Source organism: Patiria miniata, unplaced genomic scaffold, assembly GCF_015706575.1.
Source record: "Patiria miniata isolate m_02_andy unplaced genomic scaffold, ASM1570657v1 HiC_scaffold_29, whole genome shotgun sequence".
NCBI classification, from domain to species: domain Eukaryota; kingdom Metazoa; phylum Echinodermata; class Asteroidea; order Valvatida; family Asterinidae; genus Patiria; species Patiria miniata.
The window spans coordinates 254004-274402 of NW_024037068.1; the positions used below are offsets into that span (position 1 = coordinate 254004).

Here is a 20399-nt window from a genome sequence, read left to right on the forward strand (position 1 = left end):
TCGATTACACACCTATGAACAGGTACAAGCCAGCTAGACTGGTTCCCTGACCTTACAATTCCCCGACATCTATAAACTGCTCCGTTTCAACTTGAGTGGGTTCAGGGAACCAGACTATAGGAACATGATTGTTATTCTTGGTTTTTCCAGCATCTAGGAACACAAAACTTCAAACAAGTCAGCGTAACAATATTTGCTATAAAATACTAACCCCCAAATCCTTTCATTTCTGAAAATTACAGCAAAAGCAAATGTTGTATGTTCCCTTTAACGCTAGAAAAAGTTGCAAGCCAAGCTGCAGGACGTTTGTGAAATAGTGAACAAACTTTAAAAATACGAAGACAAAAAAGAAAGATCTGCTGTCAAATATTCCAACCCTATCCAAATGCAACATTTCGCACTGTGAACCCAGAAGTATTTGAAATCTGTTCATTCATCTCTTCTTCAAGTCAGAAATTCACAACATGAGTGCCATTCATCAGCATTCTAAAAATTCTATTAACGTTTTTGCAAATTTCTGACATTTCCTCCAAAACGAAAAGATTTTCAGACACTGTTTGAGTTCCATTTCATAAAAAAAATGATACTATGTCAACCTTGTAAGCAAATGAGGTTCATAAATACTGTTTTACATCATGGCCGTCGGTAACTGTTCGAGTATTCTGCATACTTAGGATGTGGGGTGTTTTTGAAATCTCCGTTTGTCTCTGGCTGCGGCTTCAGTAAGTATTAAGTCAGAGAAGATGCCACGGCCGGAATGAAGCCTAAGTTTTTAAAACCTGCTAGTTATTCAAGGGGTTTTGTGGGGATTTCTCTAGTGGAAGGTGGTGTTTAATTCGTTGCCGCCGTGTCCAACACACCCGTGACGAATGTCGCTACATCTCCATCGTTGACTCCGCTATGCGTTGAGATGTATGTGTGCCTCTGTGTTATGGTCATGGAAAAAATAATATCAAAGGATTGCCACTGCAAATTTTAACGAGCTGTCGATTCTTCCCAATTACCCATGGACCTTGGTCCCAGAGGGCCAATCAAGTGTTCTTTCTGTACTTATCTCATTGACTGACTGACTGACCGACTGTGCCTTGGGCAGTGCTATTGTATAGGATTACCCCGTAATGCCAATGAATAGACTAAATCTGGTCAACTGTGTAGATCAACTGTGTCAGATGAACGAAAAGACTTCCAGTGAATTGCTGGTAACTGAACTAGTTATTAGTAGGGCAGTAAAGGAAATCTTACATCCGATTTTGGTCACATACCCTAAGATGGTGGTAACTTTCTTACAGTAACTTACGTCACAGTTTGTCTGCCCTATCTCTGGTACAAGTTTAAGCATTTCAGAAACTAATGGAGTACCGAAGTGTGACGTCATTTAGAACCAAAAGTGTAGTGCAAACGAATGGAGTATGCGCACGTGTTGGTTCACGGGCTGAATCACGCGCTAATGTCTTTCACACACATTTTGTGTGTGTGACGTATTCACTTCAGTACTCCATAATCAATCAAAAATACTTATTTGGCATGGACTATGAACCTATTTTTCTTTCTTACACAAAAAAACTCACAATAACACTCGCATTTGGCATGTAAAAACAAGGTGCCAAAATGAATACCTAAAACTGTTAATTTGATACCATATTAGGGGCTACTGTGCCTATTTTTTTTAAAGATTTCATAAACTTTTCCATTTTTCACCCAAGTCCACATTTTCACAGAATTGCCCAGAAAATAATTTTGATTCATTCATTCACGTTTCAATTTTTACAAAGTCCACAACCAATACTTACCATAAGTCTTGTGTACGTTGGTCTTTCAGAACAATTCTTCTTTAGGCTGTTTTGAAGGGGAAAACAAATTTTACAAAAAATAACTTTGAAATTCAGGAACTGTAGCAAAAATAGAATTAAAAATACTGCACGTAAAACTTGCGCGATCCCCTGTCATCCCGCCAGTTTGTATGCATGTACATGTACAGGCAGTCAGTAAGGACAATTATCAGTGACGGCCTTGATTGTCCACCCGGCAGGTACCAGTTCTCAGCTGAATGGGGAGTTTGGGTTGAATGGAGAGTTTGGGTGAGACACCGGACTAACAAATGCTAGGGTCATTAGTAATACTGAGCTGAGCTCTCCAGAGACCTCGTAAATGTCCATATTGGAAAGGATTGCCCTTCTCTCCACCCACCACCTTTCAAGTGTGGTTGAGATTGATGACTGAACTTTACAGTGAAATGGAACACACACACACACGGACAAACAGAAGGAATACGCGATCGCAATATCTCCCTGTCTGGCTTGAAAGCCAGGCGGATAAAAAAAAATAATTCACATAACCGGAAAATTTAAATCTGTTTCATACAATCACAGATACACGTAAAACCCCAATTCTGTTTTTGACAAATGACTGAGCAATTTGCGTACTGCAAAGTATTTTTTTTAATAGATTTTCCATGAAAAATGCCTCTGGGTTAGGGTTTTGCATATTTACCACTGATCGACGAAGTCTTCTAATTCCGCTGAGAATTTCCCCCCGGGAAGTTTGGGCGAGGGTTCTTTGACAACTTGCTTCAGCTGGGCGAAGGGCGTCCCCCACTTCTCGTATGGAAACTCATTTGTTGCTAGCTCATACTGTGACGAAAACAAGAAACAAGAAAAATCAAAGAAAAGAAATCCAGTTTTTATAGATTAGGAATCATGATCAATGGATTTGAGCATGGAAAGTAGACAGCTGAACATCGTTGAAAAAAAAAACTGACTTTTTTCAAATACTTCCCCGATTTACCAAATTTACTTAGTCCACAGTTTGTTTGCAAATCGGTTTACACACCCATGAATGGGTGCAAGCGAGCTAAGTCTGGTTCCCTGACCTGACAATTCGCCGACGTCATACATTGCTCTGTTTTGTCTGAAGTAGGCTCAGGGAACCAGACTACAAGAACAGATTTTTTTTTCTAGGATTATCCAACATCTATGGAACATAAAACTTTAGAACAGGCCTATGAAACAATATTTGATATAAGATACTAATCCCAAAAACCCTCCATTTCTGAAAATTACAGCAAAAGCAAATGTGATGCGGTCAAGCTAAATGAGTCGTTTGTCAACCCTGGTCAATTGGTTTTTTTTTTTCTACGGATTTGAAAAGAGCACAATCTCAGCATTACTGCTGTGAAAACCGCATGCTGATACCATCTTTAGTTCAAAAATTCTGGAAGTCAGAACACCAAGAGATGTGATGAAGTGATGTGATGATGTGGCCCTATTTTGGCCTGAATCTCCAAATGAAAGTTCCCGCCAAACGACTCGTTTAGCTTGTTCGCATCACAACTGTTGTACATTTTATTAATAAGGTACATTTTGTTGTTCATTCTCAGAACTTACCATCGTTATTCCGAGACTCCACACGTCTGACTTGACGTCGTACCCTTTTGCATTGCCCGTTATATCCGGATCTATTCTCTCCGGCTAAAAAAAAAAATGACAGGAAATAAATTGGATTTAACAGAAAATAAAAAAATACTAGAGTATTTTTTTTTTCTATAACACTGTTAAAAATCTTTTTGAAAAGTTCAAAAATCCTTACCATCAACATAAGGTTTTGCAAAATTCTGATTGATTCAAGATTGTGCACAGCCAAGGCACTTAAACCGCCATGCAATTAAAAAAAAAAAAAAAAAGGAACCAATGTTGCCAATTACAATATTACATGTGATAATATCTGTTCATGTTTCCTCAGGAGTAGAATTCCATATCCCTAGCCAGACTAAATTCATGAATTTCTGAAAGCAGTGAGAAAAGGACCACTGAGAAAAACATTTTGACTAATATCGTAAAACCACCACGACTAGGTTTGTCTAGTCAGGCTTTCAAGTGAATAAGTAGGATCAAAATTTTCAACATCAACAACAACAACAACAACAACAAAAAGGACGAAAGTAGGATTTTGGAGGACAAAATCAGGGTAATTGTACGACTTTTGCGAGCTTTCAGAAGTAGTTTTCGTTGATGCTCGCCATGTCCATAGCATCATAAGCCTCATTTGGCATGTTCTGTACACGCAACACTTGTGCTCCATCCTCAACTAAAACTCTTGGAAGTACAGTTGCAGTACAGGGTTTTTAATGGGCAAATGAAGCCCCCTTAACCCTGCCACACGTCTCTTATACATGACATGAAGATGGAGGTGTGGCCTTCAAGGTATGTTCAAGGTATGTACATGTACTCCTGTGCCCATGCCCTTCATTGTGTGATTTACAGTGTGTAACATCGTCATGAAAAAATATTCAATAAGATTTAATTGTTTAGAGTTGTGGGACAAAAAAGTAGGAAAAACTATGAAACTTAGGAAAAAATACGAATACTTGAAAGCCTGCCTAGTCGAGCTGGACCTGAAAATCCCTGTTTCAGACGTAATTCATGGGGAGTGACTCGGGGAGTCAGTCAATCAGTCAGTCAGTCAGTTACTCAGTCAGTCAAAGGACTGTAATGCTGACCCTTGTTTTGGTCCAACAAGTCTTGTTTGGGTAGGATGCTTACCGCCATGTACGGTTTGCTGCCAGCCTCAATCGTCTTGGCAACAGAGTCGACGAGCCGGCCGCTGATCCCAAAATCGCACATCTTGATCCTGCCGTTGCGATTGACCAAGACGTTGGAGGGCTTCACGTCTCGGTGCATGACCTTCAACTCTGTCTGCAGATAATGCAACGCGCTCACAATCTTAATCAACAGAAGAAAAAAAAAACAGAGGTGGTATTTTAGTATACAACACTAATATTTCATGCAGATTTTATGTTAATCACTAATGTATTGTGTGGCCAATCACTGGAGCTCAAGCAATCTTTAAACTCTGATTGGCACATGTGAATGCAACTCGAATATTTTATGCAGATTTTACGCTAATTTCTAATACATTCTGTATTCTGTGTGGCCAATCACAGGAGCTCAAGCAATCTATTTAAATTCTGATTGGCACTTGTGAAAGCAACTCAAATTCTTTATTCAAATTGTATGCTAATTTCTAATACATTCTGTATTCTGCATGCCCAATCACTGGAGCTCAAGCAATCTATAAACTTCTGATTGGCACATGTGAAAGCAATTAAAATATTTTATTCAAATTGTATGCTAATTTCTAACACATGTATTCTGCGGGGCTAATCGCTGTATTAATTTGTGAAATTGTTTTAAATAAATTAAAAGATAATTTGAAATGCAAAAAAAAATTAATGGGAAGTTTTTTAACTTGACAGATGTTTGCAAAATGAACAAACAATAATATCTAATATCTGGAACTATTACTATTTCTAATAACCAGGTTTTCTAAAAAGCAAGCCTTTTTGCTTCAAATTATCTTCAAATGGTACCTGTTACTTTCGATTTGTGTTACACCAGATGAACATATGTGTGCAAATGGATTTTGGGCATGAATAATCAATCTAATTGTATAATGCCCATGTATACAGACATCAATATTCACTAGTACATGTAGTCTAGTATGTGTATCGGATTTACCCTAAGTACTTTTCCATTGATAAAACCAAGGATCTTCCCAATGGAAATTCCCGTAGATCAACAATGACTCAGTCAGGTGAAGTGGCTTGGTCATCAATAGCGATGTAACGCGATGCTGTGACACACCGAGCCGTGCATAGCAAACAGACACGTGCTTATGACCATGTAAATGTCAATGACTCTATTATCGGCAATGGTGTATGACACACAGGGACAGTGATTTCTGTAGTACTATTGCTGCTACCGGTAATTGCGGTAGCAACAAGGGACTATCGACTGTGTTGTATCTCTATCCATTTATGATATGTACGGTATTATGCATGTGTTTACAATAACAGCAATATCACTTTCATTTCTAGATGCTACATGTATGCATGTAGCTGTGTACAGGCACTGTATATCATGTGAATATACGGTGATATATCTTTAACATTTGTTCAGGATTTCCAGATTCAGAAAGGGAGATATATTTTAGCTCTATGGGAAGCTAGACCGAGGTTTAATGAAAGTACTACTAAAAATATGTCAACTTTATTCTATTTTATAAAATTACACTGTTGTACATTCAAGTACAGTTACCACAGATTCTGTACAACTTTTTCTCCTGTGAATCTTTTTTTGAGCTACAATAAAGCAAATTTTGCAATTTCAAAAATATATATTTGGGGGAAATTTTGAGAGTTTCTAAAGTTTTGCTCAACAATAATTTTCAGTTTGTACAATGTATACATTTATGTGTGTACATGTACATGTATTTAATGCTCATTCATAAATGCCTGTGACAGTTTACCCATTCCTATTGGTCAAGAGCCCGTCATGTGGGTGGTCTTAAACCGCTGATAAAACCCCGGCTGGTTTTAAATGCAATTTCTGTATTCTGCGTCACATAGCGCAGAAGGCGCCAGGCACATGCCAATTTCCATATTAAGGAGATTTTTAGCACTGCGTGCACGAGGCACATACCATATCTGCAGATAATGACCGTCGGCTTCAGCTCAGGCCATTATCAGCGACCAGGCTCCTAGCCGGTTTTAAACGTACTTGCATAGCTTCCAACTTGTCAAAATCCCAATTAGTAATCAACCCGCGCGGTCATTTTCAACTGCTCGTATACATTAACAGTGTATGTACCAGCTTTACCAACATCGAGTACAGGTACATGTACATGGTTTACATGTACACACACATGTGCATACCCTTTTTGTTGTGATTAATAATGTACTGTAGGCCATAGGATAATTTAAAAAAAAAAAAAAATTTAAGTTTTTTTATGAATTTTTTAAATTAATTTTGTTTTACTGTCTGTATTTGTTTGATGAAGTCAAATAATTGATAACAATAATAACATGTGCGCATATTTTTTTGAGATGCATGCTCTCGATGTTGAGTTTTCGAGTTTGTATCATGTTTTTACACACAATGATTTAGGGCCACCGTATGCAATACAAATATCCCGCCAACATACCTTGCAAATGCATGCTGATTTATCTTTTCTGGACGTTGTGATCAAATCCAACTCTATTAACAATTCTTCCAGCCATACTCTTATTAAACTGCATGATTAAAATCTTGCACTGATGGGTCTCATCCCGGCAATAAGCGACCAATTGTGCTCACGGTCATCACTGAAAAGTAGTCACAGTACACACAACCACCATGACCACACATCCACGAGGTGCACATGCAAAAATAATGACACACCATTGAAAAATATTTTTAGTCTGGTCCTCAAGTACTCCACTGCGCACACCGCATAGATGTCTATCAGGTGCTTGACCACATTGCTTATTAGACTTGTCACCAGTCAATCCATTATCGTAACATTTTGCCAGAAGTTTTCGGGCAAAAACGATACTTTACAAGTATTTTTTTTTAGGTAGAAAATGGGAAATTCGTAATTTTTTAGTGGCAATTCGTATTTTCGTAATTTAACAAACAATTCGTAATAATTACGAAAAATTTGTAATAGTTGGCAGCTATGTACTTGTTAAAAACCAGCCAAGCACAACCCTTATTATATTCAATCAATTTTCTTTAATTTGTTGTTAAACAATACTCAACTGATAGGAACATAACCCCACAACAACCTAGAGAATCATGGTTTGAATAACGAAACAACAATTTTATACACGGAATATGAAATTATTAATTTCATTTAGGGGCTTAACCCCCACTCCCTACTGTCTTTTACCAAGTAATAATAATAATAATAATGAAACAGCATTTATATAGCGCAATATGAATCAACTATTCCTCAAAGTGCTTAACAATAGAACGAGAAACAAGTACTAGACCAACTCCGTCAAAATCCATCAATCACACTGCTTTCAATGCATGCTTTGTTTTAAGCCTCCAGGCCCAAGTCCATCATACTCAGTCAATATTTAGTCAAACCAGGCCTGCAAGACCAAGTCCCCCAAAATCCACCAAAATGAGAGATGGATTTTGATGGAGTTGCGGAGGTATTAGGGTTAAGCCTTTTCCCCTATATGTTTGCCTCCTTGTTTTGTAAACATTGTGAACAAACATGAAATGTTTTTCCATTTTTGGGGGGACAACGTGTACCGATATGTACAGCATCAGTGGCAGCCCACCGATGACTCAAAGTAAACACGTGGAGTGGCTGGCCGTGGCTGGAGATTGCAAACACACACGGCAATAACTTCCTCTATCAATCGAATGCTACTTGTCTTACAACTGATTAGTGCTATTACGCACGTGCATATATGCCAATTGCAGAGATATATTGTAGATATCTCCAACATTATCTCAGCTCAGTGATTTGCAATTTTAAAGGGAATGTACATCATTGGCTTTTGCTGTAATTTTCAGAAATGAACTATTTGAGAGGTTAGTATAATAGATCAAATATTGTTACACTGACATTTTTGAAGTTTGGTGTTCGAAAAGGTTGGAAAAACCAAGAAAAACAAAACTGTTCAAGTAGTCTGGTTCCCTGACTCCACAAAAGATAAAATGGATCAATTTATAGATGATGGAAAATTGTAAGGCAAGGGAACCAGTCTAGCTGGCCTGCACCCGTTCATGAACATGTAACCAATAGCAAACAAAATTTGAACTGAATAAAAAAAATGGTAAATTTGGAGCAGTAGTTGCAAAATAGTTAGGCTTTTCCAACGGTGGTCGGCCGACCACCGCTGAAAACATATACAAAAATACCATTTTCTTGAAAATGACTTCACACCAGGTGCCATAATTTTACAGGATGCTTTAGACTGTCATTTACCAACATCCTAGTAAGGTATTTCGTAAAAACTTAGTAGTTTTATTTTTCGATGTTTGCAAATGTTGTATATTCCCTTTAAAACCCTCCTATTGAAACATGCATTCTGAGCCATACTGTTACATGTACTCGGATCAATATTGGTCAAAGAATGTGTACAACATTATAGCAGTAGGTTTTCTTAGCATACCCTGTAGGCTAATAGACGTCCAATTTTGTCATGCAAATTTACATACATGCAATTGTGCATAAAATGTAGTGACATGTTCAAATTGGACAACGTTGGATTTCAAAGGATTCAGAAATGTTCATAACAATATCATACCAAACTCGAGGATTACAACAGATTTTTACAATGAAAAAAAATGCTGCTCTTAAAACTAAGAAAAATTAGTTTGACATGTACATACAGAGAACGATAATGTATTACAGAAACGTTGCGAGTTCAGATGCCAACACAGATACTTCCCCTGGAAAATGGAAACCATCCGTTTTTTTTTCTTTAACCACAACACGAGGAAAAAACAATCTAGGCAAAGCTATTCCACTTCCTGAGAGAACACTACTCCAGGAAATTCTCTAATAGCGAAACTAGAGTGTCAGACGTTGACTCGGCTGAAGGCCAAATCATATTTCATGACGACGCTGCTAGATTTGTCCCTGCGGCGGGGACTATTCACGCAACGGGTTAATTCAACTATTTCCTCCTTGGGGGCTTTGACATGACTAACTCCGCGGGAAGAAAAGTCTGTCGAGAGTTTGTGTCGGCCCCTCGGGCACTCAGTCATTTTCTGAGAATCGCGGGGGTGACTCCTCTACGAACTTTTTCATTTTCTTTTCTTTTCTTTTTGTTTTCCCTGGAAGTACAATCCAGGGTTTGGCATGACAATGCAAGTGTGCGAGTGACACACTTTACAGAGATTGGTCAAGGTCGTTATGGGTTGTATTCTTTTTTTTTTTTTTTTGTGTCTGGGCTTGTTCGGTCTTCAAGGGTAGTATAAAAGGGAGGTAAACTACCCTGAATTGTGGAGCATGTGGAGTGGTAAAACAAACCCCTTATTTGTGATGTGTTGTGTCAAAATGAGAGTTTGAGATACAGGGCTTGCATGCATTTAGTTACATTTACATGGGGAGGATCAAGGAATTTTTGCAGGGGGGGGGGGGGAGAGGTTCACGCCCGTCAGATTTTTTTATGTCTTATTGCTGCGGATAGGCAGACCTTACTATTATGATAATTGCTATAATTCAATTTTTTGGAAGGTAAGAGCTGGGGGGAGGGGGGTTCCGACCACTGGATCTGTGACTGGCTTGAAATTGAGATGTGAACCCCCCCAAAAAAAAAATAGATGTGGGGCTGATTTTTTCCCTTAATATTCAGTTGTTTGCAAATTTGTGATACTACATTGTAAATCTGTCTCAAATATGCTGTAAAAGTTTCCGACGGTACTTTTGCCTCTAAAGTTGATATGCTGGTGTATCGATTCCAGAAATGCATAACCCAAATTTTTTAACACATTTCTCTGTTTTTACACTTGTGACACGCAACCATAAAATGGGAAAAATAAGGAAAAGTCCATTTTTAAAAACCATTAATTTGAAAGGGGAAGATTTATACGTTAACAAAATTTCTTAAATTCCTATAGACAAACCTTGCTCAATTGTACATGTACATATTAACTGACTTACCGAGAATGCTATTCTACTGAGGATGTCTTCGGGTATGAGGACGTCCATGCTTTTAATCTTGGTCTGGAATTTCCCTAGGCAAGTGTCCATAACCTCCATGCATATCAAGACATCTCCCTGGGACCAAGGAAATAAAACACTGATTTACAATACAAGCTTGACTTTCTAAAGGTTTTTTTATTAAGAAATGAGCATGACTTCTGATCTTCTTACTGACTGAATAACACATATGGATCACAGGTTGAAGTCATAAAGGCGCCATGTTGGGAGGTCTGAATGTACACAGATCTAAGTGCTGGAATGTACTGCACTGATCTTTAGAGAGATCAATACAAACAATATGAGCTGATGTTTGGGACTGGCCATATTGGGGGGCCAAAAAGTCACTCGAGGTGGCTTCAATGCCTTGTGTATGATGCACACACATTATATGCTATACAGGGTGCATTCAAATAGCTCAGGTTAGCCCCTTTCCGTTCGATTAGCTCAGACGTCATTCTTGGAGCTCACCCAGGCCCCAATTTCATTGCGCTGCTAACCACAGAATTCCGTGCTTACCATCACCATTTTGTGCTAACCGTGCTAGCAGAAAAATTCTGTGCTAACCCTGTAAGCACAAAAGCCTGAGTTACAAGATGTACGCATGCGCGGACGGCAAAATTCCTGAGCCACCACAGACCCTTCTTGTGGAGCAGAGTAAGTGGTGTAAATCTTCACACGCACGCATTGTTCATTCCAAGAAACCGACAAATATGGCGCCCGGACAGTGAGAAAGGTCAAGGTCAATTTATTTGAAGCCTTAACATAATTAGTTATTGATCGGATTGCGACCTTAGAGGCTATAATTCCAGCCCGACGTTGTTACTGTTGCGATTGACTGAGAAGCAGTAGATCTCAAAGTAAGGCTTAGTTCCAGAAGGGTGTTTTTTTCCATGGTTGCGGCTTGCGGTCATGGCAACGGATGTCGCCTGAGGATCATGATGGTCTAAGTTTGAGTACCCTTAACCCTAACCTTCCCAAATCCATCAAAATCCATCCACCATTTTTGGGATTTTGGTAGGCAAGCCATGAGTACCAAGTCCATCAAAATCCACCAATAGCAATGGTGGTCTTGTGGTGGATTTCAGCGGATTTGGTCGGAAAGCATTATGTGAAGCAGGGTCAGTGATGGATTTTGGCGGACTTGGTCCAGTACTCACTAGGGAGTTAGGATTAATACCCGAGTTGACCCAGGTGAGCTAATCGAACGCACCCAAAGATTTGTACATTTCTGTTTTCTGGTTTTTCTCACCTCTTGAAATAATGCCCCGTAGAATTCCACAGTCCAGGGACAGTCTGAGCTCCTCATGGACACGTCCATGTCCATCAGGATCCGCTTGTCTTCCAGCTTGTTGACCTGAGCTCGTATTCTCTGCAAAATAAACAAAAGCACGCATAAGAAAATGAAGAAAACTGATACAAGCAATGTACACTGTAACCTGTTTTAATATTTGTTTGGCTTCAATTCGCTGGCAAAGTCGTGACGTCACACGGAGGTCAACTCGGTGCAACCATGGTTAGTGGTTCGTGCGCACTGTGATGGCCCAGCGACCACCGTGGTTTTGCTATGGCTATCGTGAATCCGTTCCTTGATTCTTGATTCTCATCATTTAAAGCGAAAATACGCACAACTGTTGCATAACTCATTATTAGGTTTTTGCCCTTCACCAACGTATAAACACTGTATACTCAGTGTGTTACCTCCCGAGTGAAAGTTGGAAAAAAATCACTCGGGTGGGACTCGCACCCATGACCTCCTGCTTTCTAGTGCAAACATCTAACCACTCGACCACCGAGCTTGCAGGATCAGTTGGCTGGTTCGAATCCGAGGTACATGTAGCAGCCGGTAGTGCAATGAAACTATTTATTAGATGAAATTTGCGTCAGATGATGTAAATCAATATTTAGGTTTTGCCCTTCACCAACGTATAAACCCTGTAAACCCAGTGCGTTACCTCCCGAGTGAAAGTTGGAAAAAAATCACTCAGGTGGGACTCGCACCCACGACCTCCTGTTTTTTAGTGCAGACGTCTAACCACTCGACCACCGAGCTAACGGAATCGGTTGGCTGGTTCGAATCTGATGTTCATGTAGCCACGGTACCAGTGTTGTAGTCGAGACCATCACAAGACCAGACACAAGACCAGACACAAGACCAGTCACAAGTAACAGTGGATGACCAATAACAAAGGAATGCCTTTGTTGCAATTCATTTGAATAGCTTGTGACAAGACTTGAGACTGAAGGTCTTGTGTTGGTTTTGTGGTGATCTTGCAGGGTCTTGACTACAATACTGGCGGGTACCGCCTAACCGTACCTTAACTGCCATGGTTGTGCTGCTGGGAGTGTGGACGACCTTGCTGACAACGCCGTAAGCACCCTTCCCCAACTCGGCGATGTCTGTCAAGTCCTCGGCTCGCACCACAAAGTTGCCTTTGCCGCTGATGCTGAGCGTCGCCTGGTTGTCCAGATTGCCCGGCGGCCTAATAAGGGTCAAATAAGGAGGCCAGGTTAACCCTAAAAGAGCTTCTTTTTTGTTCAGCCATCTTGTTGGGGGATCTCAGAAATACAATGACTGATTGTTTTAAAACTTGGTATGTGCAAAGAGAGGTCAACACTTAGTATGCATGCAAATTACTGTTCAAATTGACAACACATTTGATTATTATGATCATTACAGGCATGCAATTGGGAATTTAGAAGAAAAAAAACGAGGAAATTCCAAACCACACAAGACTTTGTACGGTGTTCTTCTATTTGTAACAGCATTCATGAGAAATAAAAAACGAGGAAATCAGAAGATCTAAGGAAAAGTTGCATGCCTGGCATTGATAATATTCCACCCCGGTCTGTTAATCAATGCAAAATGTGTTTGAGTGAAATTGTTTTCCCAGGTACAATGAATTTTTTTTTAAAAAAGTTTGTCTAAGACCCACTTCAAAAATTCAACATTTCGCATTCAATTTTTTTGTTATATGCAAGTCGTGTGAAAATGACACTGGAACAAATGAAATTGGTGTCCCTTAAGAAATTGGTCTACAAACTCATAAAGATGCAAAATGAAGAAGAAAAAAAATCTTGTGACGATAATTTTGGAAATCATTTGTGTGGAAGAGTAATTAATTTTAGGGTGACACCCTTTCTGTTTCCAGTGGGAACTCTCCACAGATTTTGTGTGGGTGTTATTTTTTTTTTTTTAGAATACCCCAGATCTGTTGGTTGGTTAGTTACCGGGAGTTGTCTGTCTGTGTTGTGTCGACACGGATCGGCGTCAGTTTTAAGCCTGGCCTCAACTTCTTCCTCTCTGGATTCCCTGTTGATGAAGAACAAACAGAATGAAAAAAAATTGATTTCCCTTTTTATCTTTTAATGACTTTTGAGTATTAAAGTAATTGTTCTAAACTGCAAACCGCGAACACCCTAATCCATAAACCATCCCCAACCCATCCCCCCCCCAAAAAAAATCCTGGATTAAGAACTGTAAAACTTGTACAGGATGAACATTGGACAACACCACTTAAAAAAACGTGGGGTTACACACTTTGCACTCTGGCATAGTTACCCTGTTTAATCAAATATTGCAGCCATACAAACCCCTCAAGGATTCGCATTCACATTTCTTTCACTTTCATTTCACAAAATGTAATGATATTACAACCTGTGTGTTATGAAATTTAAGACTGGCTTGCAGATTTGTAACACTATAAGTCTCGTTTCTGTTGTTAGGTGATAATAATTGGACTTTGGATGATTGGAATCACACAGGGTATGGGCCTTATTCACGAGTCAGCCATATTGGATTAAAAGTGAGGTAAAATCTTCACTTTTTGGAACTTGTGTAGAGAAATGAAAGCAATGACGTTACATACTAATACCAGTCTGCTCTGATGAATCATTTAAAATCTGTGATTAAACATATCCTAATGTTTAAAGCCACATTTAAAAACAAAAAACAAAGTGAGGCTATAGTGAATGAATAGTCTGGCGCCATCTTATTGAACAGTTCACAATTTATGAAATACATTCAGGGAACACTACAAAAATGGCCAACTTGTGCAGAAGGCCCATACCATGTGGCTTAACCAGCTAAACACGTTCATCATGTTATTAGTTATCACACCCGGCGAAAGGTGGAACACGCAAAAATGTAGTGCGTCTGTGTCCCACATGTCGTGAGACTGAAGGTCGAGTGGTACTGGTACTGGTATGTGGGACGCGAACGCACTACATATTCTGTGTTCCACGAGCACAAGTCTGATAACTAAATCAATCTTCAAGCAAACTAGATGCACAGTAAAGATGGAACATGCACGCTGTACATGAACTTTTTCACTGGTTAAAATCTGCCAAAGATGAAAGTCCGACAGTTTGCTGGTTTGAACACTTTCAAGGTCGTCGCAATTCCGAACACCAACAAAATCTACTAGTGATTAATTGCTGTTAAACTCTTTGCGTATTATTAATTTAAAATATCTGACCTGCCATGTTGATGCGGTTTTTGTACATAGAATCCCGTAAAGACCTGCAATATAACAAAGATAACAATTTCAACATGAGAGGTTCATACATATTCATGAAATGTTCTCTCCAATGCATATTCAATTAAAAATGCACTTTCCCTTTTGCCTGTACCTGAACCAACTGAACATTCATGCATATTCATATAAGCATCTTCAATTGTTCATACATATTCATTACCAAACATCTGTATCCATTCTCAAGTGCATTTTCCATATTAACTCATACCCAAGTGCATTTCATTATATCCAAGTAGAATTCTTATGATTATTCATAACAAAGCGTACATTTTGTAAATAATCATAATACAGAGTTATTCCTATAAGTATTCATAAAATGTGGAATTTACATATTCATGACTGCTCAATCAATCAATCCAACACGCACTGTTCAAATGTGTAAACTCCAAACCACACAAGACTTTGTACAGCATTTTCAACTTGTAATAGCATTCTTGAGAAGTAAAAAATGAGGAAATCAGCAGATTCGAGGAAAAGTTGCATGGCTGATGAAAGTCAAAAGGAATGTCTAAAATGTTTGGCAGTATTTAAAAAAAAAAAAGCTTGCATAATAGAAATCTTGAAAACACCGACAAATATGAAATGAAAAAAATTGAAATGAACAAATGGAAACTGAAAGAGAAAATCAAAGTACACATTCCTGAATAGTAACATGCAGAATACGCACATTAACTCCAGTCTGTTGATACATGTACAATGTCTTCCAAACAAAAATATTTGTCATGCACAAACAACAATGAGGCATAAGTTTCATGGTTAGTCACACAAGGTCAAGCTAAAAACATACCGGTACATGTACATGTGATATGTACACGTACGTGTACATGTACCAGTTTGAGATATTTATGGGGTTAACCAATCATATCACTCACTGTGTACTAACTGTGTAAGTGGGGCTTCCCCATAAATTGACCCATTGCAACACACTGGGTGTGTTGCAATCTAGGTTTGGGTGGATTGCGTTTTGGCTTTTCCTGGATTGCGGTTTGGCTTTTCCTACTAACCACACAAATGCAGTGCCCTGAAATTTAGACAATAGACCTAATTTTCATGACATCATAAACACTGTATTATAATCGTTATGTCAAAATAAGTGGGAAGTGCATCAGTGATTAGTACAGTTGGTGTGCAGGCATGGCTGAATTGCGTCATCAAAAAAAATCCTTCTACAGAAATCGCAGCCACATTTTTTTCGATTAGATTTCATCATTGAATATTATCCCTTAAACAAGAAAAGTCTTTACTTTTAAAGTAGTGCAATGGGTGTCTATTGCTTTCTATGCAAAATTATCTGGAACAATTTACTTGTTAATGCTTGTTAGCAATTTACATGTAGTTCCTAGTACCATGATGTTCCATTGCATTAGGATCACATTGTCATTTCTTACACCCAGGCCAGTCGTCAAGGGGGGGGGGGGCCTGGTTATACTCAAGGAACTTGATCTCTCTTGTCTGTGTATGTATTTCCCGTGTTCATGAATTTATTTCGAGGAAATACTACTGGTATATGAAGTGAAACGATGCAGCGAGTTTCACCGAAATCACATACTGATAAACGAAGCTCAATGCCGGCCCACTGCCGGTCCACAACACACAGTGCATCATCGCACGTTCGTACCAAGCGAAGATCAGACATTGTTAACCAGCTTCTCGTCGTAACTAGCATTGTGCATATGGTATAAATGACCTGCATTTTCCATTATTTTTAAGATTATCGACGGCATATATTTTCATTAACACTTAAGGCAAGTTTTCCTCATTTTGAGGCCCTTTTTGTATAGCTTTTGAAGTGCAATGGGAATAGTTCAGGCTGAACATTTTCATATAATTTCAACGAATCTGAAAACAAATATTCAGTTGCTTTATCATGTTTATGTGCCGTTTATTAACTCCATTTTCCAAGAATAATTAAGTGATGAACCAACTGACAACTGTATTAAAAAAGAAAGCGTAAGCAGAATTCAAACCTTTTATTAATCTCCATTTAGTTATTTTTTTTATATAAATTTTATCTTGTCTTACAGTTACAAAAATGAAAGAAGTTAAGCCACTTGAGCATATTATGCCAAAACTAATAATAGTGCAGCCCCTTGAATAAATCCTGATATTCAAAACAAAACAAAAACAATGTTTACCGTCGTTTATCCATGGATTTTAAGGAGAGCAAATCGTTCTCCTTAAAATCCATTTGCTCTCCTCAAAGATTTTAGGAGAGCATTTATAGCTCTCCTGGATTTTCTTTAACTGAAGGACTGCTGTGCCCCTGCAAGAGAATTAGACTAATTTTCCAGGGAACTAGTCAAGTGCACACACGAAACAGACAACTCGTAAATACATGTAGCATTTTGTTGTCTTCCTGTCACATACATGTAGTGCAAAATGTGTTTTTTTTTCTTATTTATGACACAGGTCTTGTAAAAATAGTTCAGGTCCAGTAAGATTCTTCGTTACTAGACCTGCTGTCTAGTGCTTTTTTTCATGAAATTCGAGCCCTGGACATGTGTATTTTTGAATTTTTAAGGTAGTGGGCCCCCCTAGTTGGTACTTTGGCCCCCCTAATGCTCAGGGCTGGTGACGGGCCTGCTTACACCGTACAATGTATTTGTGATGATCAGTTTAGCAGATATGTATTAAAATTTGTCAATAACATTCTTTTTAGATGGCATGCATGGTTGATCCCTTGGCAACTGGCATGGAAGCCATGGATCTACTTTTAAGCTTGCCAATAACTTTCAATTTGTGCCATTTCCATTGCATTCGGCTTGCTTGGGTTGAAAGTCCGTCAATCTGCGCGATCAGTTAATCACGCTGCGCGATCGGTTAATCATGCAGCGCCATCGTTTAATCACGCCGCGCGATGAGTTAATCACGCCGCGCGATGGGTTAAACACGCCGCGCGATCGGTTAATCTTGCTGGGCGATCGGTTAATCACGCCGGGCGATCGGTTAATCACGCCGGGTGATCGGTTAATCACACCGCGCGATCAGTTAATCACGCTGCGCTATCGGTCGATCATGACGGATGTCTCAGTCTTTACAAATAAAAACCTCTACTGGAGCCGTGAATAAGAAAAGGTGTTCGACTGCTGGCAGCGTGATTAACCGATAGCATGATCAATTGATAGCGCTGTACGATCGACTGAACACGCATCAGCCGATCACACAAACACAGCACAAATTCCTCATCATGCTTAAAATGACATTGAAGGCCTACACATTTGTTGTGTAAAGTGGAAGAAACGTGACTTTAATAAAAAAATAATAGCAGAACCATAGTAGAAATTAGCAGGGTATGAAAAATGTAAACAGGGCAATGTGATTTAATAGGGACTCTTACGATGTAGTTCTTTCGACATAGTTGCGCTTCCACCTCTAATGCGATAAGCATTAGGCCAAACTAAAATAATGGTTCTGCTTCCGGTTTCCCTACCTACCCTATTCTGACAGCCCCTACCCTAATTTTTTTATGGAAAAAATGAGGAAAAACACCCAAAACCTTAAATGTTTACCTTTTACCCTTGACTGCACGCAAACGCCTCCATATGATCGTACACACAAAAAATTGGCCAAAAAAAGAATTCCCTACCTAGGGCCTACCTACCCTATATTGGAATGCCATGTAATCGGAAGCTGAACTTTTTTTCTTTTTTTTGGCCTTAGAGCTGGAGTTACTCAAGCTAGTGGGGCTAGGTCTATACCGGTGCGTACTACGTCAGATTGCAACATTCGGAAAGATTTCCATATACGAAGTTCACTCAACACCCTGTGTACAAACCCTATGAGATTGGACTGAAGTGTTTTCTAAGAAAATGCTTGTATTTTCTCACTGCTCAAAGTGACTTTGATGACATAAAATTGCTATCTGGGGGCTTGTTAGTCAATACAGAGGAAAATTAGTGAACTTCGTGTATGGAAATCTTTCCCAACATTCTTTCCAGGTTCTCGTGAAATTTCCAGGTTCGTTTCCACACATTTGCGCATCAAAATTTCAACAGGAAATTTCACGAAAAATAGACATCTGAAAAAGGCAGCACTTTCCAATTAGCTTATAAAGAGGGTGAGTATGCTTCTAAAGCAAAAATAAACTACAAACTAAGCCTAACGTGCCTAAATAAATGTGAAAATCTAAATTTGACAAAGTTCTACATGTTTTTGTACATATCCAAGTGTGGCCTTTATTTTACGGAGGTAGTCCAGTAAATTGGCCACATTTATGGGGCTAGACAATGCTAGAAGTATCCCCAGAACTCTACTTCTACTTCTACTTCTAGGAGTATACATGAAGATGTTCCCCTGATCAGGAAATCATGTAGTACAAAACTGTGCTGCATTGCAGTCCGGTCGATCTACTGTACTGGCACTCTGGCACTGCACAACAAGTGCACGAACAACCGAAACAGGGCGGTGGCTCGTGAAACAACAAATTTTGATGACAAGAAAAATAACACAAACACCTCGAAATCCTACCTACCTAGCACCGCAATGGCACAGCAAGTTCAGCTTCTAAGGACTGGCGATCTACGCGGATGTGTTGTCCAACGTGTGCTGTAGAGGAATAATAAAACCGATCCCGAAGAACTTCACAAACAACGATCGCGATGACTCATCCAAATGGAAAGGCATGAAAGGGGACTCACGATAAACGTCACAAAAATGACTCACCGGTGATGTTGAAAGGCGCCCTCCAGTGGTAAACCACGAAGGAGAGCGCTTGGCGTGTCTTGTTTTTGTTTTTGTTTTTTAAAGTAAACAAGTAAACAATAGTGCTTTGCATAAAACGCAGTAGGAAATTACACATTGTTTGCCTTCCTTCCGTATTTTGTTGATGTGATTTGTTAAATATTATCTTAGGCCCTATATTTAAACTGTATCATAAATCAAATCAAATAAAATTAAATCAAATCAAATCAAATCAATTTCTCAATTGAACTAAAGCAAAAAGGACAACAATTATCAATTAAATCCCATATCCTTCAAGACAGAAACAATTGGAGAACGAATTACAAATCCAATTTCCATTCCCTACAGCAATAAAACGAATAACGACAGAATAACGATTCCCATATCCCTATTCGACAGCAAAACGAAGAACGAATAACATATCCCACTTCCATTCCCCACAGCAAAACGAAAATCGAATAACGATTCCCACTTCCATTCTCGACAACAAAACGGAAAACGAATAACTATTCGGTATTCCCATCTCCATTTTCGACAGCAAAACGGAAAACGAATAACGATTCCCACTTCCCAACTCTACAGCGAAACGGAAAACGAATAACGATTCCCAATTCCCCATCGGACAGCACAATGGAAAACGAATAACGATTCCCATTTCCATTCTCGACAGAAAAACGGATAACGAATAGTGATTCCCAC

General features: G+C 39.0%; 1 protein-coding gene across 1 annotated transcript; it reads right to left on the bottom strand.

The window, feature by feature from the left end:
- Positions 1 to 521: 521 nt before the first annotated feature.
- LOC119736090 (dual specificity mitogen-activated protein kinase kinase 6-like) lies at positions 522 to 19673 on the bottom strand. The gene is made up of 11 exons (XM_038210097.1): positions 19492 to 19673; positions 14961 to 15004; positions 13714 to 13795; positions 12800 to 12965; positions 11735 to 11854; positions 10444 to 10560; positions 4539 to 4718; positions 3384 to 3467; positions 2491 to 2630; positions 1791 to 1836; positions 522 to 924 (listed from the first exon to the last, which is right to left on the bottom strand). Exons 2-11 carry the CDS (start codon positions 14986 to 14988, stop codon positions 832 to 834), a joined length of 1056 nt encoding a protein of 351 aa, XP_038066025.1. The 5' UTR covers positions 14989 to 15004; positions 19492 to 19673; the 3' UTR covers positions 522 to 831.
- Between the last annotated feature and the right edge of the window lie 726 nt (positions 19674 to 20399).

Excerpts from the sequence above, each read along its gene's own strand:
- LOC119736090 (XM_038210097.1), bottom strand. The coding sequence starts at position 14,988 with ATGTACAAAAACCGCATCAACATGGCAG. Across the intron at positions 13,796-14,960 it reads AAACCGCATCAACATGGCAG|GGAATCCAGAGAGGAAGAAG; the intron begins GTCAGATATTTT and ends CTTCATCAACAG. Across the intron at positions 925-1,790 it reads CAACGTACACAAGACTTATG|AGGCACACATACATCTCAAC; the intron begins GTAAGTATTGGT and ends ACCATAACACAG.